The following is a 25,919-nucleotide window of genomic DNA, read 5'->3' on the forward strand; positions in this document are numbered from 1 at the left end:
GGAGGGACACCATGGTGACCAGGCCTTTCACCAAGCTGTTAGCTCACCTGAGGGCAGATTAAGGCCATTCTGTGACTCTCATAGTTTAGAGATGCAGAACTGAACGGGTAGGGGAGGCATTGTGTCCCTTGCCTTGAGATGCACACAGGTGCTTACTTGCCTTTGGGGGCTGTAGGTGGGAGGAATGAGATTAGTTCTTCAGGAGGGCAAGTTCGACGAATCCTGCTGAAGGAGGTCAGACCCAACCCCAATCAGAGCTGCCCAGGCCATTGACTATAGGGCTGGTTGAGGAATTCTGACCATGTTTTGGACCGTTAGGAAAGTCTCCTAGGAGCAAACAATCAAATGCTTTTTGGAGTTTAAACAGTAGCAGAGTGTTTTCTTTTTGGGAAAAAAAAAAGTTTTTCAACCAATAGCACCTAACTGTTTAGGATAATTGCTCTGAAGCCTCCAGGCTTTTCCAACTGCCAATTCTATTTATAAAAAATGCAAAACTGGAGAAGTAGAAAAAAAAAAAAAAAAAGAAAGTTTAACAGCCCGGTTTCCCTAAGGTAGACTTAGAGCCTCAGGCCTTGGTTAACAGTCATCCTTCTTGAGAGATTTTACGCACCCCCAATTCAGACCCACACGGCTGCATTTTCTGGTAGGTGGGAGAATGACGTCTCCTTGGTTCACACACAGCTTGTATCAACACTCAGCCCCCTCTTCCTCCTGCCTTGTCTCCCAGCCTCCCCTTTCCTTCTCCCCGCAAGCCACTCCCATTCATTATCCCTCAAGTAAAAAGCCATATCAAGATGGGCCCTGCACCTTTCTCAGGATCCTGCTGGCTTCGAGGGTGGTGGAAATATACAGTGAGACAAACCTTGGCAGCTGGGCTAGTTGGTACCACCACCCATGTGAGATTTTCTCCTATTATGTGAGTTCTGTGGAGGACATGGCAGGACCCAGGCTTACTGGGCCCGAAAGTCACTGGCTGAGTGCCCTCTTGAGCTCTTGGGGCTTTGTCTTTTGCTATATTTTCCTTTTGAGTGGAGTTGTCCTTTCCTGGGCATTGAAGGGAAAGTAGGGGTCAAGTGAGAGGTAAGAGAAAGATAGTTAGAAAACAGGGGAGGAAGAAATGAAACAATGACTCGGGTTATGATACAGATTTAAATCAGGGCCTTTCACATGTGGTAGGCACTGTCTTTGTAACACATTCTCTCCTCTACTAAATCTTCTTCCCGACCCCTTTTTTGATCATTATCTCGAGTGAATAAGTACAGGGTGGAATATTTTTGTGGTTAGAAGAGAGGGCATTCTACAGCTCTGCTAGTGATGACGAGCATCAGCCCAGGAATTTGAAGCCCAATTAGATCAAAGGAAACAGGGCCAAAGTGTTTTGACTCATGCTTTATATTGTAAGGAAACCCTGGTGGCGCAGTGGCTAAGAGCTATGGCTGCTAACCAAAAGGTCAGCAGTTCAAATCCACCAGGCGCTCCTTGGAAACCCTATGGGGCAGTTCTGCTTTGTCCTACAGGGTCGCTATGAGTCCGAATTGACTCTAAGGCAGTAGGTTTGTTGGTTTTTGGTTACATTGTAGGCTTTGGATGGCTGTCAACATTTTGGTCTCCAGTGACAGGAGTTGGAGGTCAAAACCTTAGAACATTAATTTCATCCTCTGTATTGTTCAGTGAAGGAATCCCAGTGGTGCAGTGGTTGAGTGCTTGGCTGCTAATCAAAAGGTCAGCAGTCCGAACCCACCAGCCCGCTCTGGGAAGAATGTGACAGTCTGCTTCCATAAAGATTTACGTCCTTGGAAACCCTATGAGCCAGCTCTACTCTGTCCTGTAGGGTCGCTATGAGTCGGAATCGACTCAATGGCAGTGGGTTTTTTTGGGTTTATTGTTCAGCGATGGGTAGTGAAGGGCAGATAGCTTGGCAATCTTCCTGAACCCCAGTGCCAATTCCTCTGGTGGGCAGACCTCACACACACTGGATACCACAATTTTGAAAGGGGGAAAGAAAAAGTGTTTTTGACTCTAAGGGTAGTATGACATTAGCTGTTTGAACTCCTCCTCACTATGCTGGCTTTATGCACAGAGCCTCTCCAGGGTGACGCAGGAGGCCTGTTCTTAGGGCTCTTTAGCCCCATTCTCTAAGATGGTCTTACTCTGTATTTGGAAAGGTTTATTCAACAGGCTTACAGGTCAAACCACTGATGCAACAAGTTAACCTAAAAAATTTTCAAAGATCACTTATTAACAAGAAATGTCTTTTAAGAGGCTAAACGGAATGCCCACAGCAATAGGAAAATTCAGCTGCCCTCTCAGTAATCCCTGGGAGACAGAAGGAATGCACACACTCCCACGAGGATGAGAGCTTTTCCCTAGGACATCTGGAATGCTCACAAATGCTCCAGAGCCCTTGCGTGTCTCAGAGGAACCGATTCCTCCACCTGCAGTAGCAGGTGAGGAACAAGCTCCCCTATTTGGAAGCTGGAAGACGCTGCTTTCCAGCTCTATGACCTGGGCAAGTCTTTCACTGCTTGTGCTTTGCTTTCCCCAGTCAGAGAACAAGAAAAGACTTTCCTGACCTACACTACTGTTGGTTTAATGGCATAATGTTTATGAAATTGCTTTAGGAAATAGGTGCTATCTTTTATTATTATCCTTATTAATCTAACATACTATTAGCTGGCCAACACTTGAATAAAGGTTATATTCTCTACAAAAGGGCCCCAAATTAAGTCAGAGGTGATAAAAAATTTTCCCTTAGGAATTGCATTACAACACCTTTCTTTTCTGGAATGTCAGTCTTTATATAAGGTGTTGAGAGCCATCTCCAGTGGGCAGAATGGCCTCTGGGTGAGTGATGACCGACAGGCCCAGGAGGAAAAGCTTCTAACTCTTTCTGACAGCCAGTGTTGGCTAGCATACTGGTCATTGCTTCACACTCTGCTGAACGGTGCCATGCCAACCATTCCTTTCTCTGAAGTGCTTCAGCAAAGCCCAGGCCTCCCAAGTGATGTTTATCAACCCCAGAGAGACAAGTGTGGTCTAGTGGTTTGAGTCAGCAAGCGGGGTAGCCAAGTAGTCTCATGTTCCTTCCCTGGCACTCGGTTATTTTCTTCTTTCATCGTCATTGTGCAAATCATTTAAAAGAAAACCAGTCTCTCTCTGTCTCTGTCTGTCTGTCTGTCTCTCACATCATCAGCTCCCCCCTGCATTTCCATCAGGGGACCATTCCATCACCAAGGACTGAGTGTATTAGTTGGTTTCCTTTTGCTCATTCAGAATGAGAGGCTGTGCAGGCACCACTGATAATTGGTGACTTATATATGCTGTCCCAAAAGATCAGAAATGTCGTCAGTTAGATCCCAGCAACCTTTGTAGCCCAGAGCCAGGGAATGGTTTGTGGACTTTGGAGGAAAATATTTGAAAGCTCAAATTGTTTAGAGTAAACATTAGACACTTATCCTCTGAAATCAAGGTGGGGACGTCTTGAACTGGCTCCCAATCCAAAACTCTTTCCTTCTTAATCTCTCTCTCTTTTTTCTAATCCAGTCTGATATTCTTCATTCTGACTAGAATCAATAGCAAAGTTAGAATGGAAGGAGACAGCTAAACCTTGTTCACAGAATAGCAGTAATAAAACTGAGTTACGTTTATAGGGCAAGGCCCTCATAGCAAGGCTTGCAGACGCCTTCTGGGTAGGCCCAGAGAGTTGACTTTACAAGGTGAGAATCTCCCATCAATACTCATTTCTTCTTAGCTCTCTCTCTTCAACGAAGTTTGTTAAGTCATCCTGATATTTCCATTCCAGAGAGAATCAGATAGTACCCTAAAGCTTCTAAGAATTTAGTCTCTCTTGGAAAGCAGGTCTGTTGCTATCCTTTCCATATGTCTGAGATTGATATGTGGAAGGAGTGGAGGTGGGGTAGGGGCAGGTCTTCTGTGTGTTTAATGAAATCTCCATAATAACAGCCATCAATCTAATTTCATTTAGCAAATTACTACCAGGCCCCAATTTATATCTTATCCCTATCCCAGTCTCAGTGGCCTTTACATGTGTTATCTCAATCCATCCTTATCACAACTCTGTGAAGTGGGTTTTAAGATTCCCATTTCACAAACAGGAATCTGAGTATCAGAGAGGGTAAGGATCTTGCCCAAGGTCAAACAGTGATTAATTGGAAGGAACCAAGATTCTAATCTGCGTCTTTCTGACTTCAAAGCCTGGGCCCTTCACCACTCTGCTGTGTATTGGTCGATGTGTCCATGAGTTATTATTACATAACTATTGATGGGGGTGCTCCTTTTCATTAAAGCATTGGCCACGGTAAAAGAATAGCGCTGAAAGAAAGGAAGTAATGGATTGTGCTTGCTATGCTTGCTTGGAGAGTAAAGCTCAACCAGATGGGTGCCATTGATATGCTGTGTCAAAATGAAATAAAAGGCCTTCCTGCTTTCTGCTGCAAGCCAGAACGTTGAGAGGGCCTGGAAGCTGAGATTATTTCATGAACAAGGAAGCCCTCTCTTGAAGTTGGCTGGGTTCTGAATGCAAGGAAAAAAGTTGAGGTCAGAAAGGAGACATAAGTAGAGGGAGGACCAGTGGGATGGAGAGGGTGAAGAGGAAGCCAGTTCATACCGAGGTGAACAAAACAAGCAAAAACGGTCAGCATTCCTTCTGTCCCTCTGAATTTCACCATGTTAACGTGAGGAGCGGGCACAGCAGTCAGAAGTCGTCATTCACCAACGGTGACAACAATGTCTAGGCCAGAGAAAGGGCAAAGTCACAGGTGTTGAGACAGCAGCCTGTGCTGGACAGCTGAAGGCACCAGGGCTGGCTCCTGGGCTGGCACCTGGGCACAGAGGAAGACTGTAAATAAGGGACAGCAGGGGCAGTAGAATACGTACCCTCCATGCCCTTCATAATCTACCCCTGTACCTGTTTTCTCCTGTGCATGGGAAAGATCTTGTCTCACACAGGCCAGACGTGGTGTTGTTGAGTTGATTCCAACCCATTGTGACTCCATGTGATAAAGTTGAACTGTCCTGTAGGGTTTTCTGGGCTGGAAGGAGACCTGTTGGCACAGGTCTTTCTTCTGCAGAGCTCCTGGATGGGTTTGAACTGCCAGACTTTCAGTTGCAGCTGAGCACTGAACCATTGCACCACAGGGCTCCTTGAACAGCACGTGAAGTGACTGGAAACCTTAACTGTAACCATGAACTAGTTCTATCTGTGTGCATGCTGTAGCCAGTGGCCACAGAAAGACAGATTAGCAGATGTGTAGTTAATGCTAACATTTGTAATTGTTTTCACAAAATTCATGGTATAGGTAAAGGCTTTTTCCTTAAGTACTATTGCAAAAATTGATTTCCTGGGGTGGGGGAAGTACATGTCAAACACACTTGTAGGAATGCAAATAATTGTTCCTGAAGATGATCACTAAAGCAGAGCGTTCTACTAAAGACAATTACTCTTAAGAATATAGTTGTAAATACAGAATCCTGTGCGAATTATTCTGACCTGCTGTGACTATTAGTCCAAATTGGGCCAACGAATAGGTGAAATAAACGGAAAGGAGTTTTAACCACAATATGAAGATTTTGGCATAGACAGATATCAAAATAGAAGCAAAGCACTTACCACTGGGACCTGGGTATCCAAATCAATAGTTGTTTCAGAGGCTTCTATACGTGTATACACTATGATTGCATGACTAGAGTACAGTCACTTCTCAGTCCTCTGCATTTTCCGTGGCCACATTGCTAACAATTTAAGATGTTTAAATCTCTTCAGAATTTATTGAACTTCATGAATTCGTTTCAGATATCTGAAGGATATCCCTTACGTCATTCACAGAGCTGAAAATTGTTTTTCTCCTTATTTAAGCACAACATAGTGATAATCACTACTGTTTATTGAGAGCTGTGTACCAGGCAGAAAGGAGGAGAGACAAAAGGAGAGGTCAGAAAGGGGAGGGGAGGGAAGGAAGAGAAGCCTTTCATATTCCTTACCTCCTTTGACCTTAACAAAACCTTGGGTGGTAGGTGGTGGTTTCCTGAGCTTGTAGTTGAAAATAACATTCCCCATATTAGGACGCAACCCTGATCTGTCTTGACTCTAGAGCCCATGTTCTTCAGCACTATACAGTACGGCGTATAGGAAATAGGCTTAGAAAATTCATCACGTGGGTCAACTAATGAGCCACATATGCTCTTATCGAGAGTTTTGGTGATTGGTGACTGGGCCAAGTGACACAAACATAAAAATGCTGCAGCTTGGGGAGGTAAGTCAGTTTGCTAAATCTCAGCAGGACAAGCAGGCGAAGGATTACTGTTCTCTCTCAGACGTGAATGTTCCCTTGGCTCTCAGCTCCTCTGTAATCCAGTTGCCTTTCCAATTCCAGTCCAAGATCCATGCCGCGAGAAGTCTGAGTGAGATTGCTATTGACCTGACCGAGACTGGCACGCTGAAGACCTCTAAGCTGGCCAACATGGGGAGCAAAGGGAAGATTATCAGCGGCAGCAGCGGGAGTCTCCTGTCGTCAGGTAAGCACGGGTTCGGTTTGGGAGTGGCCTGTTGGAGAGCATTAAAGAAGTTCCCGCTGAAGTGTGCCTCTGGCCCCAGAGCCGGTGAGCATGTGGGGAGTAGCAGCAGCTGAGGAGGCAACTGCGCAGGCTCAGCCAGAAGCTGGACCACGGTTTTGAGCCAAATGTGAATCTGAGAAAACTGCCAAAAGTATCAAAGGGTAGGGGTGGGGAAGAATCAGCAGAACCATGCAGTGTGAAAAGGGCTGTTGGTCACACAAAAATTTCTTCAGCCACCCTCAAGAGCCTCTGTGAATGCTGTTGACTGACCATCAGGAATCCTTTCTCCAAGTACAGAAAATGGGGCTCACTTGTGTGTCATTAAAAGTGAATTATGTTAATGAAAGGCACGGGTATGATGCTGGGAGCCACTTCATTGTATTCGCAGGAGAATTTCTCAAGACTTTAAAAAGCACAGAATAATCTTGATCATCTCGGACATGAGAGACTTGCTGTCACAGAGTGTGGGATCATTATTAAGTGCATTTTAAAACCCAAAGTCAAAGGTTCTGGTTCTGCCATCTGCTTCTGCGGGCCTGTGGCAGGTCGTTTTATCATTACATGGGGGTTGGGAACGTAGGGGGACAGAAAAGCTCTGAGCTTTCAGATCTGGCTGACTTCAAGAACAGTAATGCCATTCACTGATACGGCAGGAAGAAGGGCGAGTTTGAGGTGGGCAAAGAGAGGAGGGAGGCAATAATTGTTTGAAATGTTAGAAGAGTATAACTAATTGAAGGTTACTCCACAGCCCACATGGTAAATGCCTGGTTGTCCTTGGGAACCACGTAGTCTTGCCTCTGAACTGTGAGAACAAAGCAAGAAGCCTTTTTTTAAAAAAAAAAAAGTTGTGGTGGAGTCTACGCTGACTCATGGCAACACCATGTGTGTCAGAGTAGAAGTGTGCTCCATAGGGTTTTCAGTGGCTGGCTGATTTTTTATAAGTAGATCACCAGGCCTTTCTTCCAAGGCGCCTCTGGGGGACTCGAACCTCTAACCTTTCGGTTAGCAGCGAGCACATTAACCATTTGCCTAGGGGTGCCAAGAAATCTTTATCCTACTTCATGTTCCAGAATAATTTTTATAACTATATATAGTGACTAAGAACAAAAAAAAAGGGGGACAGGAACAATAGACAAGAGAGGGAAGAAGCAAAAAACTGTCTCGTTAGCTTCTGGGCTGGTGTGGTCCAGTCATAGCCAGGAAAAGAGTAAAACTAAAGGACTAGGGAAAGGATTGTCCCCTCCTGGACTGAGAGACAAGTTCATCATGAAACTAATGGAATGTATACTCAGAGCCCCTCACTTGCATGAGCCTTTCCAAGGCCCCGGGAGGGGCCCTAGCAATGTTCACATGCTCATATATTTTTGTAAAATTTGTAAACGCGATACATTATATATTCTTTTTCTTAAATTGTTGTTTGCTGCTGTCGAGTTGGCCTCTAACTCATGGCAACCCCAATGCGCAACAGAACAAAACTCTGCCTGGTTACAGATTGGTCTGTTGTGATCCATAGGGTTTTCATTGGCTCATTTTCAAAAGTAGATCACCAGGCTTTTTTTTTTTTTTTAAGTCCATGTTAGTGTGGAAGCTCCACTGAAACCTGTTCAGCATCATAACAACATGTAAGCCCCCACTGACATGGGGGTGGTAGCTATGCATGAGGTATGTTGGCCGAAACCTGAACCCTGGTCTCCTGCATGGAAGGCAAGAATTCTACCACTGAACAACCATTGCCTCTACAGCCACCAAAATTATAGAAGCTTCAGGCCCCACAAAACCTGGTCTCCCTCTGCCAGGTTAGAAGCTTCTTTTGGTTCATCAGAAACCCCTCCTTGCCTTGAGTTCTTCACAAATTTTTCATCAATAAAATGGGCCAAATGATAAATTATTTCTGAGAATTATAGGTATATCGTGAAGATAATGGCATAATGATTAAGCGCTCGACTAGTGACTAAAAAGTTGGTCGTTCAAACCCACCAGGCAGCTCCACAGGAGAAAAGACCTGGTGCTCTGCTACAGTCTAGAAAACTCTATGGGGTGGTTCTACTCTGTCACATGGGGTTGCTATGAGTCAAAATTGACTCAACAATGACAACAAGTGAAGATGGTAGATAATTTTGTCTTTTCATATGCAGGAGAATTCCACCCAAAGACTAAGACTTCTGCCTGGAATTACAGCCACTCCCAGTCCCCTGCTGAATGGAGAGGGCAGGGCCAAAAGGCAACACCTGTGTTTGTCTTTTTAGAGACAAAATACAATACTTTCTCCTAAATCCTTTTTAAAATCCTTTTAAAAACCCAGGCTCTCAGATCAGCCCACTTTCCTCCTTATCTCGCCAAGGAATCCAGCCCCGCTTATTCTTCAGACTTTGGTGAATGGGTGAATCCCTGCTGTGGGATTCACATTCTCTGGGAAATCTGGGTACTTTCTGAACTTGCATGGTTATACCCAGAAGGAGAATGGATTCTTCAAGCTCAGTGGATCTCAAACTTGAGTATGCATGAGAACTACCTGGAGAGCTTGTTGAAACACAGATTTTTGGACCCTGTCCCAGAGTTTCTGACTCTGTAGATCTGGGATGAGCCTGCGAATTTGCATTTCTAACAAGTTCCCAGGTGATAAGGATTCTGCTGGTCCAAGGACAACTCTGAGGATCATGGTTCTAGCCACTGGGCTAGGGTTAGAAAGGAGGATTTTCAAAAGGTGACAAGTTTCTCAAAAGGCTTTTAAGGAACATTTATTAGGCACCACTATATTTATTTGGAAACCCTGGTGGTGTAGTGGTTAAGAGTTCAGCTGCTAACCAAAAGGTCGGCAGTTCGAATCTACCAGGCGCTCCTTGGAAACCCTACGGGGCAGTTCTACCCTGTCCTATAGGGTCGCTATGAGTTGAAATCGACTCAACGGCAATGGGTTTGGTTTTTTTTTAATGTTTATTTTAGCATGAGGCAGTAGGGAAAAAAAATAATGTACCAAACTGGATTCGAACAAGAGAGAAAAACCTGAGGTGGATGTGTTGCTGAGAATCATAGAACCCAGGTATTCCCACCTTGAAGCCTGTGTCCTAGTCCATTTACATGAGCCCCTCATATCCAGCAATGTCCAGGGGCACCAGGGCAGTAATCTAACAGTAGTTATACATGAGTCCCTGGGTGGTGCAAACTTAACATGCTAGGCTGCTAACTAAAAAGTTGGAGGTTTGAGTCCACTCAGAAGTGCCTCAGAAGAAAGGTCTGGTGATCTACTTCTGAAAAATAAGCCACTGAAAACCCTATAGAGCACAGTTCTACTCTGATGCACATGGGTTCCTATGAGTCAGAACCGACTTGACGGCAACTGGTACCGATAGCTATACGTGAGGCTCTGAATGTGAGCCCCAAACCTCCTGATATGGAAACTAAAATCCGTGAACCATCAGAAATGGGGTCCCTGCATTTTTAAGGCTAGAAAGTGATTAATCTTTGTTACTGCCATCAGGTTATCAATATCTTCAATCTCATGGGCTAGAAGATAAATCAAAAAAAAACCTTCCTGCTGAATCCACCCCACCCCCACACCTACTATAGGCATCTTTATCCCAAGGTATTAAAGTGATTTTCAGATGTTTAATAATTTAGTGGCAGGAGCCCCAGGCTAAGATGTTTAGGAGTTGGTAGAGTTAGTTACAGCAACCTGCCCTTCTCCATGTGCAGAGTGGCTCCAGTTGTCGACTCTGACTTCCTGAGTCCTTTCCCTGCCCAAACTCTGCTGCACAGCTAAGCAAGACGAAACACGGGCAAGAAGGCCAAGAGGTGTGAGTCATGCCGCCATGACTAGGCTCTTCCCAGCCCCTGCAAGTTGGAGCTTGAAAATGCCCTTTCATGCAAAGGTGGAGGCTTCTTGGGGATGCACCCACCATGACTTGGGAAAGACAAGTGGGCAGAGGAGGGAGAGATTGCTAACAGGAAACTTTCCATCAAGTAACAGAGAGAGTCTCTGCCAATCGCAGATCTTGTCACCCCCACTGGGGCTGCTGATTGCTGCCCCCACCCCATCCATATGCACACACACCGTATTTTATTGCACCGGGAGAAGGAAGCCTTCACAGGAGGCTAGCCTTTGGCAGTCCCACCTGGAAGGGAACGGTTTCATTCACATCACCCACAACAGGGAAATTTCATTCTTGGCTGGAAATCCAGGCAACTGGCTAGTCCTCTGCCCTTTCTTTTGTCCTTTTCAGTGCCCTTCCGCCTAGTTGCTTGTTGAGGACTCTTAGTAATGTGCTCCCACGGACAGGGTAAGCCTACGCTCTTAATTTTCCCAACAGCCCTGATTCTGTGCATTCTTTTCATTGTACTTGTCAGACTGTATGTTCTAACCTTTGGTTCAGGAAATATGATATTTTACAACTTCAAATCCAATTTAATAACTATTTTCTCTTTTCCCTACTGCCTTATGCTAAAATAAAGTGGTGCCTATAAATGCTCCTTCAAAGCCTTTTGAGAAACTAGTCACCTTTTGAAAATTCTTCTTTCTAACCCTAGCCCAGTGCCCAGCACCCTATAGGTGCTCAATACACAATTATTGAAATTGAATTTTGAAGAATACTAGTAAGATTCCTGTACGTTGTGCATTTTAAGAATCTTCTATGTTACCAGAGTGTATGATATATTGGGCCTTGCTAAAATATAAAAAAAATGTTGCCATCAAGTCGGTTCTGACTCATAACGATCCTGTGCGTGTCAAAGTAGAACTTTGCTCCACAGGGTTTTCAATGGCTGATTTTTCAGAAGTAGATTGCCAGGCCTTTCTTCGGAGGAGCCTCTGGATGGACTGAAGCCTCCAATCATTTGGTTAGCAGCCCAGTGCATTAATCGTTTGTACCACCCAAGGACACTTGGGCCTTGCTAAGAACCTACAAATGAACTGAAGAAACCTAGCATTTTCCCTCAAAATGTACTGTATCTTTTTTCTAATACTGTTATTGGATCTTTAAAGGTTAGGCTTGTCAAATCAGCCTCCTGTTGCAAATAACATCAATCCTTGTTATCTTTCCATCTTTGTCTGTATATCCAAATGAGGGTGTAACTGAGCCATGTAACAGCACTATAGTATTTCTATGGTATAAACATTTTTTCTAGCTCCCAGACTATGCTAGTATTATACAAAGCATTTTAAAAAGTTATAGCCACTCTTCAAAGAGTTTGCATACTGTTTATTGATATAAAACATAAATAAATATTCCCAAGCTATTCAGTAGCTTTGAAGGTGATTTCCCTGTTTAAATAAGGGCACATAATTACCTCTAGGGGCCCTGGTGGCGCAGTGGTTAAGAGCTTGGCCACTAACCAAAAGGTCAGCAGTTCAGATCCACCAGCTGCTCCTTGGAAACCCTATGAAAGCAGTACTGTTCAGTCCTACAGGGTCACTGGGGCCCTGGTGGCACAGTGGTTCAGCATTTGGCTGCTGACCAGAAGGTCAGTAGTTCAAATCCACCAGCCGCTTCTTGGAAACCCTATGCGGCAGTTCTACTCTGCCCTGTAGAGTTTCTCTGAGTCAGAATCGACTCAGTGGCAACGGGTTTGGTTTGGTTTGGTTTGATTAATTACCTATATCTGTGGCCACATATGCTAAAGAAACAAAGAAATGGCATTGATACCTGTTAAAGAAGTCAAAAGACCACACTGACTAGTACCCTGAGCCACGGGCTAGCATTTCAAAAAGAAAAGATCAATGTTGTTGAAGTGATTTTTTGAGGCTTGGGGCCAGGGCAGCCTGAATTCTGTTAAAACTTTTTGTTAATCCTGTGTTAGTGCTACCTAGAGCTCTCGCGTTAGACACCTGCAGACCGACATCCTAGTAGAAACCCTTATAGTGGTGAACCACCTGAACTATTTGAGTCAGAGCTGCACTGGAGTAAAAGGAATCAAACCAGTACCTCCTGATACAGCGCTGAGTGGGATTCAGACCCTAGGAAGGTTCTGGAACTCATATTCTAAATCCATTTGTGAAAGGGCTCCCATGGCTAGGCTTTGAAAGGATGTAAGGACTCACATGCCCAGAACACACCCACTGAGCGTCAGCCAGGCCAGCAGAGTCCCATCCCCTGCCCTGGGCAACCCTAACCCTAACCCTAACCCGATCTCCGCCTCAGTCACAGCTCTGCACCTGCTAGGTGCTCAGTAAATCTGCTAATGGACCACTGGCAGGGGAATAAACATGGGTCGTTTTATTCACTTTTCCTTGTGAGAGCCTAGATATTTCCTCCAAAGATTTAGAAGCCTCTATATATTGCTTTTGGAGTTCTTGGGTGGTGCAAACAGTTAGTGCACTCAACTACTAATCAAAAGGTTGGAGATTTAGTCCACCAAGAGACACATCAGAAGAAAGCCCTGGTGTTCTTCTTCCAAACAATCAGCCACTAAGAACTCCGTGGAGCACAGTTTTCTGACACACATGGGGTCTCCATGAGTGGGAGTCGGCTCGGTGGCACCTGGTTTTCTGTATTACTTTTGCTTTTGTTTTCTTCAGGTAAAAAATATTCAGAGGTTTAGATAAAGTTTGAGAGGACAACTATGAATTCAAGCCATTTGGTGAAGATGTCTTCAGAATTTAAAAAGCATCTGAAATCCTTTGTATAGACATTTCAGGGGGTTTCTCTCTCCCTTCCCTTCCCCTATTACTTGAAATCCCAGAAAAGATTGGAGGGGAGAAAAAATGGAATAACAAAACAACAAGCGTGCACGCCCAGTTCTGCATTCACCGAGGTGGCTGAACACAAATGGTCCTTTCATAAGCTCACAGGACTCTTGGAAGGTGGGAGAGAGTCTAGGATCTGTTCTGAGCATTGTTCAGGGCTTTGCCCTGGCAAACAATTCTGATTTCAGTGGGGGTGCGGGGGCCAAGGGAGAAGTGTTTTTTCTTTCAGCTATTTAAAGAAAAGGAGCCCTGGCGGCACAGTAGTTAAGAGCAACGGCTGCTAACCAAAAGGTCAGCAGTTTGAATCCACCAGTCACTCCTTGGAAACCCTGTCTGGCAGTTCTCCTCTGTCCTATAGGGTCGCTATGAGTTGGAATCGACTTGACGGCAACAGGTGTTATTTAAAGAAAATGGCACAGACTCGCTTAGGAAGTACCCAGTGTTCTGCAGGACTGTGTGGCTGGCATTACCACACAGACAAAACCATTCGAGTATATGCATCCTTTTTAAAGAAATGGAACAATGAGACTGATGTTGGCCTCTTGGATGGAAATATAGGGACGTAAGCCACCCATTCGCTACAAAACAAAATGGCATGCTGGGTTTATACATAGGAGTTAGGCTATGTGATTAATGGGGTGGCAGTTGAGTCATCTTCAGTGTGATGAGTAGGATTGTGAATATGGTGATGGGTCTTTGGTTTAAAAAAAAACATAAACAACCGCAGCCTGCTATTGTACCGTAGCTCCGACACTTTCCGTTCTGGGACAAAACATGTTGTGCTAAGACCCTAGCTTTGCCTGAGATGACTCCATATTCATTGTCCAGCTATCCACACATTCTCATTTTCTGAATGCTAGCACTTCCTTCCATTGTTAGAAAGTTTATTAATAACTGATATAACAATGAGGATGCCAGTTATTTGATTTCTCTCCATACAGAGAGATGATCTGATAGGCGGCTGCCAGCTTATGGGCATACCAATATTAAGCTCAAATACACTGCAGTATGCTGGTATAGGAGTTCCTGGGTGGTACAAACGGTTAACACATTCAGCTGCTAACGAAAAGGTTGGCGGTTCGAGTCCACCTAGAGGCACCTCAGAAGAAAGGTCTGGTGATGGGCTTCCAAAAAATCAGCCATTGAAAACCTTATCACAGTTTTACTTAGACACACATGGGGTCACCATGAGTTAGAATCAATTTAACAGCTGGTTAGGTTAGGTTTATATTGACATAAACCACAAATTTTTTTTTTTCTTTTTGTCTTTGCCCCTTCTTTTCTGCTGTACCTCTGTCTCCTTCCTGTATCTCTCTCCAGCCTTTCAAAGTTCTCCATTATCATCTGCCCATCACCTCTCCTTTTAGGTCTAATGATGAGCAGGATTCCAGGGGCCGTAACTTTTGGTCATGAGCTCAGTGCTCTGCAGATGGGCACAGCCCAGCAGGCGCTGCCAAAGACCTTGGATTCCACCAGTGTTTGTTTATGCTGGACTGTGTAACCAGTGAGGACTGCAGAATATCTTTCTGTGGAATAGATGTTCCTGGACATGTTTGAGCAAGACTGGCTTGAGTTGAAACTGAGAAGGAGACAGAATGGTTGTCCTTTCTCTGCACTTATACTGCGGGAAAAAACTAATAAAGTTATTTATACTGATATATGTATGCCACATGTGCTACTTTGTTGTTGTTAGATGCTGTCTAGTCAATTTCTACTTGTAGCAACCCCATGTGTGAGAGTAGAACTGCCCTATAATGTTTACTTAGCTGTAACCTTTATGGAAGCAGATTGCCAGGTCTTTCTCTCGAGGTGCCGCTGGGTGAGTTTGAACACCCAGCCTTTCAGTTAGCAGCCAAGTGCTTAACCACTGCACCATCAGGTCTGTGTTCTGTGTGCTACTAGCTCAGGAATAATTGCTTACTAAAGAGCGCCAGAACAGGATGGCAATTGCTTAACTGAATGAATGACTTCTGAATGATGAAACATCACTATTACCTCTCATAGGCCTCTCTGTTCCCATTTAGGCCAGCCCTCTGTCTGAGCATAGAACAAGGATAATTGAAATTCACAATTAATCTCCAAACCTCATTTGCAATAGAATAACAGAATCCTGGAGCCAGAAAGATCAGCCTTCTCATCTCACAATATAAGAAATGGGAACCTTATGAGTTACTCAAAAACAATAGTTTCAGCTAGATATTTTACCAGATGCTGCTAATTTTTTTTAATTGCTCAATTTTCTTTTCTTTTTTTATTACATTTGTACTCATCACCCTTTGGTGGAAGTACCACTGGGCCATGGAACCTAGCCAGAAAGTAAAGCCAATCAGAGACTCCCAGCCACCATCAAAAGGTGCTTATTTTTCAAAGAGCTTCAATTTCAATACCCTTTCAAGTGAACTAGTTTATTTTAAAACTCTAAGCCTGATGAAAAGTTTTCCAAACATGCATTTTTCATGTTAAAAATCACATTTAATTCTCGGAGACTGTCTCCAGAGATAATACATTTATCCTGAAGTCTGCAATGTGGCATTATTTCATATGGTCTCTTAGGACATCTTTTATGTAAGGAATTCATAATTTGTAAGGGAAATAAATATCTCTTTATCATGAAAAAAGAGTTCAGATCCTTGCTTCGTATTTGTTCCTGGAGTGGCTGCCAAAACTTTTCCTTACAGCTTTTACAGATCTGCTGGGAATATGTTGTCTTCATTTCTTTCCCTGTAGGTTTAAACAGATTGTCATTTTCTTCCCTTACTGTTGGGGCAACAGATTCCTTTCTTCTTTGGGGGACTATTTGTTTCAAATTATCCCCTCCTTCCAGAGAGGAAAGCACCCCTTCTGTCTTCTGGAATCAGTGGGCTGCTCATCAGTATTCCGTCTGTGTAAAAACAGATGTGCCACAATTCCTGACAATGTGCTCCACAGCAGGATGTGCACTCATATCCGGTGCTGAGTGGCCCGGGATTGTTTGAAAGATAGTAGCAAATCCTCCATCCCTGCCGAATGAGGATATCCTTCCGTGTGTTTGCCGGGCAGTCCAGGGGAGAGCTGCTGTTTGTGCTCTGGTGTTGCCTTGACATCCGCCCCAGGGAGCTCAGCCACCCACTGGCGTGAAGTCTGGAGTTCCCCAGCTGGAAAATGAGACACCAGTCGTGATAGAGGCAGGGACAGCACAACAGATTTTTACCATATCTCCACCAGGAGCGTCAATGGTGGAGGGCAGTTCATTCAAAAGACTGCCAAATACCCACTGAAAATGATTTTCTGATCTTGAGCAAATCATTCATTCTCTCTGGCTATGTTCGAATAGGAAATGTCTTTTGGGTCAGATTTTTTTCTTCTACTTTCCTGCCAGATTATTAGTAACCTATTTCTATAAGAAGGCACCCTGGTGGTGCAGTGGTTAAGCGCTCGGCTGCTGACTGAAAGGTTGATGATTAGAACCCACCAGCCGCTCCATGGGAGAAAGATGTGGCAGTCTGCTTCCATAAAGACTGACAGCCCTGGAAACCCTGTGGAGCAGTTCTGTTCTGTCCTGTAGGGTTCCTGTGAGTCAGAATTGACTTATGGCAATGGGTTTGGTTTTTTTGTTTGGTTATTTCTATAAAGGAGTCTCTGGGTGGTACAAATGGTTAACAGGCTCTGCTGCTAACCAAAAGAGTTGGGGGCTTGACCCACCCAGAGGTGCCTCAGAAGAAAGGCTTGGCGATCTACTTCTGAAAAATCAGCTATTCAGAACCCCTATGGAGCACAGTTCTACTCTGATACACATGGGGTCACCGTGAGTCAGAGTCAACTCAAGGGCAACTGGGATTTTTTTTGTTCGTTTATTTCTATAAAATCATGTGGATGAGTATTGAAATATGATAATGAGATAGCCCCCAAAGAAAAAAGATCCTATTTTCAGTTTAGTATCATTCAGATATTTATCAAGCAATAACTGGAATGAAAGGTATATTAGACAATAAATCTGAGTGTGTTCCTGGCAGTAAAACATAGGAAACACATAAGCTCCTTAGAGAGGGGAACAAACAAAAAATAAACTAGATGTGATCATCAGTTATCCAGTCGGCTCCCAGAGTGTGGGTTCCCTCCTTGTATAACAGTTACTGCCTCTCTCATTCATATGGCATTGCTTATATTCTGCCTCCTACTGGGGTATCTTTTCACATTCTGGACCCCAGGGCTCCCTGGGAACTGGCACTGTGTCTGGCGGATCTGTCTCCTCCACCACACCTTGAACATGGAAGGTGCCCTAGAGGCCTCTGTTGTTTCATTGGCAGATCTGAAGAACCCCATGGCTCCTCTCCTCCTTCCTTCTGCCTTCATTTTGATCCATGCTGTACCACGGCAAGAGCCTAGGTTTGAAAGGCATGATTGCACATTCCACAGTTTTTATTATGGCAACCCCAGACAGGAAGTTCCTACCTCATGGAGTTTCCATTTTAGGGAGGAAACACAGACACGAGTTGGAATCCCAGCTTGGCTTCCTCAAGCCCTGTGACCTCTTCTATGAAAGTGAGGACCGTAACAAGATGTGTATTAATTGTTTAATGAGAAACTTGTTTGCTCTGTAAACCTTCATCTAAAGTACACACACAAAAAAAGTAACATGGGTCATTAGTAGACTCAAAAGCAGGGAAGAGAACGAGCAGTGTCTACTCTGGACTTCACGCTTTTAGCGACATTACCTCATGAAGCTTTGCACGTTCCAATGTAAAGTGATGGAAAATGCCATACCTGGAAAACTTGAAAATACAACAACAACAACAAAAAAAAAAGAAAGTGGGGGTCATGTTTTTGTGGGGATTCAAGGAGACAACACATGGGAAGCTGCTGTTTGGGAGTTCTGTAAAAATCTACTTCCTTTCCCTTCTCCTCCTGAGCTCCCTGAGTTTATGGGGACACAGTAGTCCTTCTACCAGCCTTCCAAGTTTCCTTGCTTATCCACTAACTGTTCTTCCTCTTTCAATTTTGGCGCTGTCTAGAATTAAGATGCCAACTCCTATTTTTGCTTAAGATTTGATAAAGGCTGTGAACGCTTTTAATAAAAATAATAACTAATATTCACATAGGAGCTCTATCCTAAATGTTTTTCAAACATTATCTTATTTAATTCTCCCTGCTTTTGAAGAAGTCCTCTTTTCACTCCCATTTTATAGAGGCAAAAACTGAGACTTAGAGAGGTTATATAATCTCTCCAAGGCCCCAAGCTGTAAAGTAGCAGAGCTGGAATACAAATGCAGACGTGTTAACGCTGAACCACTGGATTATAGACTTCTGCCTCCAGAGGCTGTGTCACCAGTTTATATTTTCCAAAGACTGTTCAGATCACTCTTTCCCTTAAAATTTTTATACTCCTAACCCTAAAAAGGAGGCCTGGTGGCACAGTGGTTAAGAGCTGTGGCTGCTAACTAAAAGGTCGGCAGTTCGAATCTACCAGCTGCTCTTTGGAAACCCTACGGGGCAGTTCTACTCTGTCCTATAGGGTCGGAATCGACTCGATGGCAATGGTTTTTGTTTTCTTCACCCCTAAAAAAAAAATGCATTCATGTATTACTTATACCTTTCAAAAAAAGATTCAAATCACCTCTTTGTTTTTCCTGTCTCCCGCACCGATTCATTATACATGGACAGCCTTTTTAAAGTTGCACTCAGCTGCGATTTTTCAGTCTGTAAGATTTACAATCTCACTCCTCTAGGTAGAGGTTCCATCAGTCTTCTTACTTCATTAATCCTCAAGACAGACAGATCAGATTAAAGTTTATATAGCATCTAAGCCTACAAATACTTGTTTTGGTCTGGTGATAAGATGAAGAGGGAAGTCCTTTAGGTACTGGTTGATAGACGTTCCCTTCCAATCTGAGGTAAGCTACAGCAGTAACTGAGATCAGGACCAGAACTGGCAGAATGCTTGTCTTTCCTAGAAGCAGGGATAGCAAAGAAAAGAGAAGGGAAGATGGCACCGAGTATAAGATTCCTTTTGTAAAAATTGCAAAAATGACTGCTAGACGCAGAGGGAACTGCAGGAGTAAGTTGCTTATTAAGTAATAAGTTGTCCAGTTCGGAGGAATCTTGGAGATTGGTCAGCTGGCTATTTTATAGATGAGGACATTGTGGTTCTTGAGGTTAGTAACTCAAGGCCTTACACTAGTTAAGTAGATGATATGTGATAAAAAATCCAGGTTTCTTTCCTAGCAGTCACTGTCCCTCTCAAACATAGTGGACTTACATAATGTTTTTTTTTTTTTAGGGCTTAACATATAAGCTTGGAGCTTTCTTGCATGGGGAAAGGCATATATGTGTTCAAATAACTGGAAATAGATAAATCATAGTACCAGAGATCTTCCATACCATTCCCCAAGCCTAGGCACTAATTTGAGATTATTTTGGTGTCTGGAATCATTTTTTATATGATAATGAACCTTAATTTTGTGAGACTCCCACTGAGCAGAGCCCCTGAGGCTGGCAAGTAGCTTTCCCCTGGTTCAGTTTCTTTGTAGAGTCATTCTGGCACTTGAGGGCATTAAGGAGGCCAGCCAAAGAGTGATTCTCTGCTCCTGATTTCTGGCTTTCTTGTTGGCGTCTTTCCTTCTTCCCTTTTAGATGGCAACCGTCTCATTCAGGGCATTTGTAGAAGAGGTGGGAAGTGTCATCAGCATCATAGGGCAGTTTGGGCATCCGTCTTCAGGTGCCCTTTGAAGCTTCTTTCTGTGGGATTCTTACTGGGGTGTCCTTGTCAAGGCTAACTCAGCCCCTTCTCCTCAGCCAGGTTGCTGTGTTTGCCTAGTTGCAGGAAACAGCCCCCACAGGCTCAGATCACACTGCAAGCCTGGAAATAGAGCAGAGCCCTTGCCCCAAAACAGTGGATTTTCTTTAAAGAAAAATAGTCAGTGGCAGCCTCTTTTCAAATTCAATGACAAGAATCTAAATACATAAACTAGATTCCTGCAGAGCTGCTTTATGCTTAAGGAGTACAGAGTGGAGGGTCCCAGAACCAGCTCCGTCTCCTCGCCCCCACTCCCATCTTCATCCACAGCAGCCTCAAATGCATCTCTGCGAACCAAGGGCTCAAGAAGCATAGTTCGACAATACTGCCTAGACTTATATTGCTCCTTTCTTTAGGTGAGCTTTGGAGCCCAAGACTTAATCTAAATTGTGTAGTAAGTTTCTTTTCTTTGGCCAGTACCTCCTTGAGCAACAGTGAGGTGGTGAGGGAAGTAAAGTTTCAATGATGTTTCTCTTCCTGATTCTACTAGGGTGTGTGCATGTGTGTGTCCATGTGTATGTATATGTATGTATATACATGTGTGTGTTGAATCTATCCGAGATTGAGGGTTTAACTATTCCAGGCACAGTGCTAAATGCTTTACATGCATTCTTTTAGTCCTCACAATAAATAAAAGGGGTCACGTAACATGCCCAAGACCCCACATCTAATGAATGATTTAGACCTCATCAAACCCAGATCCTGTTTTAACTTCTACCCAGCTGTCCAGTTACCACTAAAATGGAAATCTGCAAGTCCAGGGCAAGGTGACTCAGTTACTTTGTGAAGACTTAATTTTGTACCCAGGCACCATATTCCTCATGAAGTAATTTCCAGTACAAAAGGTATGAAACAGAGCCAGCAAGCTTTGGTGCCAGAAACCAAGAGGATCTCTTGAGCCATCTAGCCTGCCAAGACTATCTTACCCATCTTATGTAGGTTTGGTATTTGGGCTAATTATTATAAGTAATAGTATTATAAGTAATAGTAACTTAGGTAGCATTTATGAACCCTGTAACTCATGGCCAAATCTTAACTAATCCTATAACTAGAGACCAGACCATCCAAAAAGTATGCACTTAACCTCCCAGAGTTTAATGTTGTTGTGATTTTTTTGCCATTTTTTAAACATAGTTAACTCTTAGATTAGGCTTAATAAATCATCATTTCCTATTGCGAGGTTAAGCAGAAGTGAAAGAGAAAACAACGAGTTTTTCACCCGAGCTAGAAATCTTTTAATCTTCTTGGACCCAAGTTTCCCCGGGCCTGTTTTTTAAATCTGAAGTCGACTTCCTTCCAGTATTATTTTCCATTCTTATTAATTCTTTAGATGGTGGAACAGAGAGTACCTCATTAAATTGTCCTGTCTCTTCAAACATGATTGGTAACTGTAACTAAGCGAACAGATTAAGACTCAAAATTGTTTAGCCCTGTTACATGGATGTAAACTGGAGATTGTTCAGTACTGATAAGCTCAAGGTAATTGACTTATGGAGGTAAAAACTTGAACCAGTTCTAAAAAGGGAGCCTGCAATAATATCCAACGAAATGCTCTGTGAGCATGACGCCGTATGGATTTAGTATATGAAAAACATAAGGTAATGGAGACTCTGTAAGGGTCAAGCTTTCCTTAGAGTTTGCTATTGAATTTGGAAACCTGCAACTGAAGCAGGACAAATTCCAGGAAAGAGCTACAAAAATAAGTACAAGTTTGGAAGGTAGGTTTTATAAAGAAAAGATGCACAGGTACTAGAGTTATTTATCAAGATGAAATACAATTTAATTATAGCATCCAGGTATATGACAGACAACATTTATTGGTTTCTTCATTCAACTAGTATTTATCAGCTACTGGGGAGACATAAAGATGGTATGTTCCTGCAGTGTGCAATAGTAGGTATTCTCTATTTCTAGCCAAAATGGGGGGGCGGGGGGAAGAAAGGAAAAACATCCAACTTGGAGTCAAATAGACATGAAGAGTTATTGAATGTTAGGGTTATAAGACTCTAGATGCAAGGTAAGTGCAGGAATATGGGGTTTCCTGCTCAGAGACTGTATATAAAACAGTAGAAAAGTATATTTATGGGTATAATTTGAATATAGCAGAGTTTATTGAGGCAGAGGCATAGAAGATCTTTCTGACTTTGTGATTGAGATGCTTTTTTTACCCTTGGAAGAAATAGAACAGAAACTTGTCACTGTCCACTCAATTGTATACAAATGTTGGTTCCTGTGGGAATACAATTCCTGCCCCCCTCTCCCCAGAAAAATCCTACTGAAATTTTTATCAGGATTGCATTGATTCCATTATTTAATTCATGGAGACTTGACATCTTTGTAATTTCAAGCTTCCAATCCATGATCATTCATGGTATATCTCTCCATTTATTTAGGCCTTTAATTTTTCTTAGCCATGTATTATAATTTTCACTGTAGAAGTCTTGCACATCTTTCACTATATTTATTCCTAAGTATTTGTTTTTGTTTTTGATGCTATTATAAATGGCATAATCTGAGCCACTCCCCCCTTGAATGCACAGTAACACCTGTGCATTTTAAACGCTTGGCCCGCCATGGGCATGAGAAGAAAAGTAATAATCAACTTTTCCTTTCCAGGGAGTCAGTGTACTTTTCTAACCCAGTAAGGTAGAAAAGGTATAATAGCCTTACAGCAGGAAACCTATTTCAGGATCCAAACACTGCAGCCCATAAATTATTCTTTTGGTTTAACCTGAATTCCTTCAGTTGACATTTCAGCTTATTTTTCTTTGGCTTGGTTCACAATTTGCCTTCTACAAAGCTTTCATATCTTGCTGTCTTCTATTTGAATTTACACATAGATACGTCTATTCTGGGAAGCATGTAAAAATATGTGTAACTTTTATTAGGAGATAATTTGCTCATGATACAATATTAAGTAAAAAAAATACAATAAAGTTCTAACTTTAAGTATATATGTACTTAGATAAAAGGTTAAGAGAAAATGCATGCAAACATCAACAGGGGTTATCTCTGGACAGCTAGTTTATGGGCTATTTTTATACATTTCTACATTTTTTAAATGTTTCTGATAAACATGCATTATCTTGATACTTAGAAAAATAAGCCTTTTAAGATGGAACAAAGAAAATAAAAAAAATAGGGATTAAAATTGCTAGCTTGAACTTTACATTCCCCTTAATTGTGTAAAGTCTATTAAAATTTGCTAGAGAAAATTAAAACTGGTTTGTGGCATATCTTAAGATAATCAAGAAAGATACACTTCTCTTTCAGGAGTAAATGTTCTGCCAGCCCTTCTGACTAGCTATAAATTCCAGTAAGTGCTGCACATTCACTGTTTACACTTGCAGCTCTGCAGCACCTGCTTTATTTCACGCTCCCTTGATTCCTGGGATAAATCCTATATCCACAGTGTGGGCTCCAGTTAAATTCATTAGTGGTCCAGATGTGTGTCCCTCTGTCGGCTGACCTAGTAACCCCACCGTTTATTGACAGGCTCTCAGGAATCAGATAGCTCTCAGTCGGCCAAGAAAGACATGCTGGCCGCCTTGAAATCCAGGCAGGAAGCCCTGGAGGAAACCCTGCGCCAGCGGCTGGAGGAGCTGAAGAAACTCTGTCTCCGAGAAGCTGTAAGCAGTTAATGTTTCCTCATGTGGAAATCTGTGTTGTTTGTGACATCATCTATCTTGGCATATTTGTAAAAGGCAAGGGTGAGGATAGTAAAGAGAGCACACGAGGAGCTGAGACTTCTCCTGAAAGAAAAATGTTTGCAACACCCAAACCTCTGTCATGTGTCTTGTTAAGCACTAATTCTGTGGACGTTAATGAAACACAGTGTCACTAGTTAAAGCTGGTCCTGGCTAAATCCTAAGTAGGACCCTACTAGAGGCCATGTGATGAGTAATAATAACGGTCCTTATAATGCATGGGTCCCAGGGTGGTGCAAGTTGTTAACACACTCAGCTGCTAACCGAAAGATTGGAGGCTCGAGGTCCACCCTTATTAAAAACAAAACAAAGCTTTACAAATTGTTAAAGGCAAACACCAAAACCTTGGAGGAAAGGCCTAGCAATCTACTTCTGAAGAAGTAGCCATTGAAAACCCTGTGGAGCACAGTTCTACTCAGACACAGAAGTGGTCGCTATGAGTTGAAATCAACTCACCAGCAGCTGTTAATAATGTGTGGTATATCATAGTTTATAAAGCATTTCCTTGTATTACATGGGAGCTCTGGTGGCACAATGGTTAAGAGCTTGGCTGCTAACCAAAAAGTTACAGTTGGAACCCACCAGTCGCTCCTTGGAACCTCTGTGGGGCAGTTTTACTCTGTCCTGTATGTTCGCTGTGAGTCGGAATCGACTTAATGGCAATGGGTTTTTTGTATATTACCTCATTGAATAGTGGTTTGCTACCATCATCCTAAAATTTTGTGCCTGAGTCTATTGTTGTGGTAGCTTTTGATTTCTCTTGAAGATATGTCATATTTGGCTTTGGAAATTATATTAAGCGTCATTGGGGGTCAACAAGAAACCAGAATTTGATTTGATAGCTAACCCCCTTTAAACTTCATGGTCAGGTGTTTAACTCTTTTTTTTGTTTTTTAATGAAATCTTAGCCTAGTGATATTTTTAAATTTTATGCAAAGCAGTGCTTCCTCAGGCCTGTGTATACACTGGTCTCAAGTTTCACTGGGATTTAGAGTCTGCTGCAGGCCACCGTCTGTATTTATTTGAATGTCCATTTCTACCTTCTTCTGTTTATCCCACGACTCTTTGTTAGTATGTTTGGAGACTTAACTTTTTAATGTAACACATATCACTCTGCATGTGTGTGCGTGCACACATGCATGGGGCACTTGCACAGGGACACAGTGCAATGGGAGCGCTCAGAGGGAGCATGTACTCCACATAGTGTTACGAAGAGCTCTGTTGGTAAACAGTTCAGAATGGGAATATAAAGAGGTTCCTGAACGAAGTTAGAGACAGATTTCCCCTCCCCCAAATAATAATGCCTTGCAGCAGCGGGAAGAATGAAACAAGGAGCAAGGGAGTGAGATCACGTTACATTTCAACTTGGCTTAATTATGGCCTGGATTGATTTAAACCGGAGCCTGCTCAAAGCAGAACCACATTAAAAGCACAAATCCATTGCAAATCTTAGGAAAGCAATTGGCCTGAATGGGGAATGTGGTATGTGATACTGTAAATATTAGCAACATTTTTATAAAGACTATGCTGGAGGGAGAGAAAAAGTAACGATTTTGGTGTCTGCCTTTAATAATTTGTAAAACCTTGTTTTATTTTTAATAAAGAAAAAGGCACTCAGCCCAGCAGGGAATCCGCATTAGAAAACTTCAAAAACATTTCAGGGCAGGGTTAGCATGTGTTGTAAAAGTCTCACTGCCTATCTTAAAAACCAAAAGCAAAATAAGGAAAACAAAAGCTCTCAGCTCCACATCGTGTTGACACCAGAAAGCATAACTTGAGAGGAAGAAATAAGCTACCAAGAAACCATCCGCAGGCAGATTGCTCCTGCGCTGGTTTCCTGGTGGTTATTCCCACCATCATCTCTGGACTCTAGTGAAGGAAGAAGCCTTCTTTTGCTAACTCTGCTCTGTTGTGTCTCTGTATGAATGTATCACCCCTCTTCAGCTCACAGTATCAAGAAGCACTGAGTCCCCTGGGGAATGCTGTGGCCATAATGAGGCAAAGTGGGAGCACTTGGCACAGAATCATGAGAGGAGCCCAGCCGAGCCACCCACAACAGTGCATTAAATTACTTCTTCTCCATGTGGCTCTGGCTACACATGAAACCAGATTAAATTTCTGGAGAACTGAGACCTTGACTCAAATTCCTTCAAGTGGATGGTGAAAAAAATCAGTAGTCTCCATATAT

The 25,919-nt window shown here is 42.9% G+C and overlaps 1 protein-coding gene across 1 annotated transcript in view; it reads left to right on the plus strand.

The window, feature by feature from the left end:
* The window catches only part of FRMD4A (FERM domain containing 4A), a 63,048-nt gene that overhangs the window by 5,985 nt on the left and 31,144 nt on the right, over positions 1–25,919 (plus strand). Inside the window, exons 3-4 of the mRNA XM_023734342.1 lie at positions 6,393–6,534; positions 23,520–23,653. Of these exons, the coding sequence (XP_023590110.1) occupies positions 6,393–6,534; positions 23,520–23,653 (276 nt within the window). The remainder of the gene's footprint in view (positions 1–6,392; positions 6,535–23,519; positions 23,654–25,919) is intronic.

This window comes from Trichechus manatus, unplaced genomic scaffold (assembly GCF_000243295.1).
Source record: "Trichechus manatus latirostris isolate Lorelei unplaced genomic scaffold, TriManLat1.0 scaffold00067, whole genome shotgun sequence".
In the NCBI taxonomy this organism is placed as follows: domain Eukaryota; kingdom Metazoa; phylum Chordata; class Mammalia; order Sirenia; family Trichechidae; genus Trichechus; species Trichechus manatus.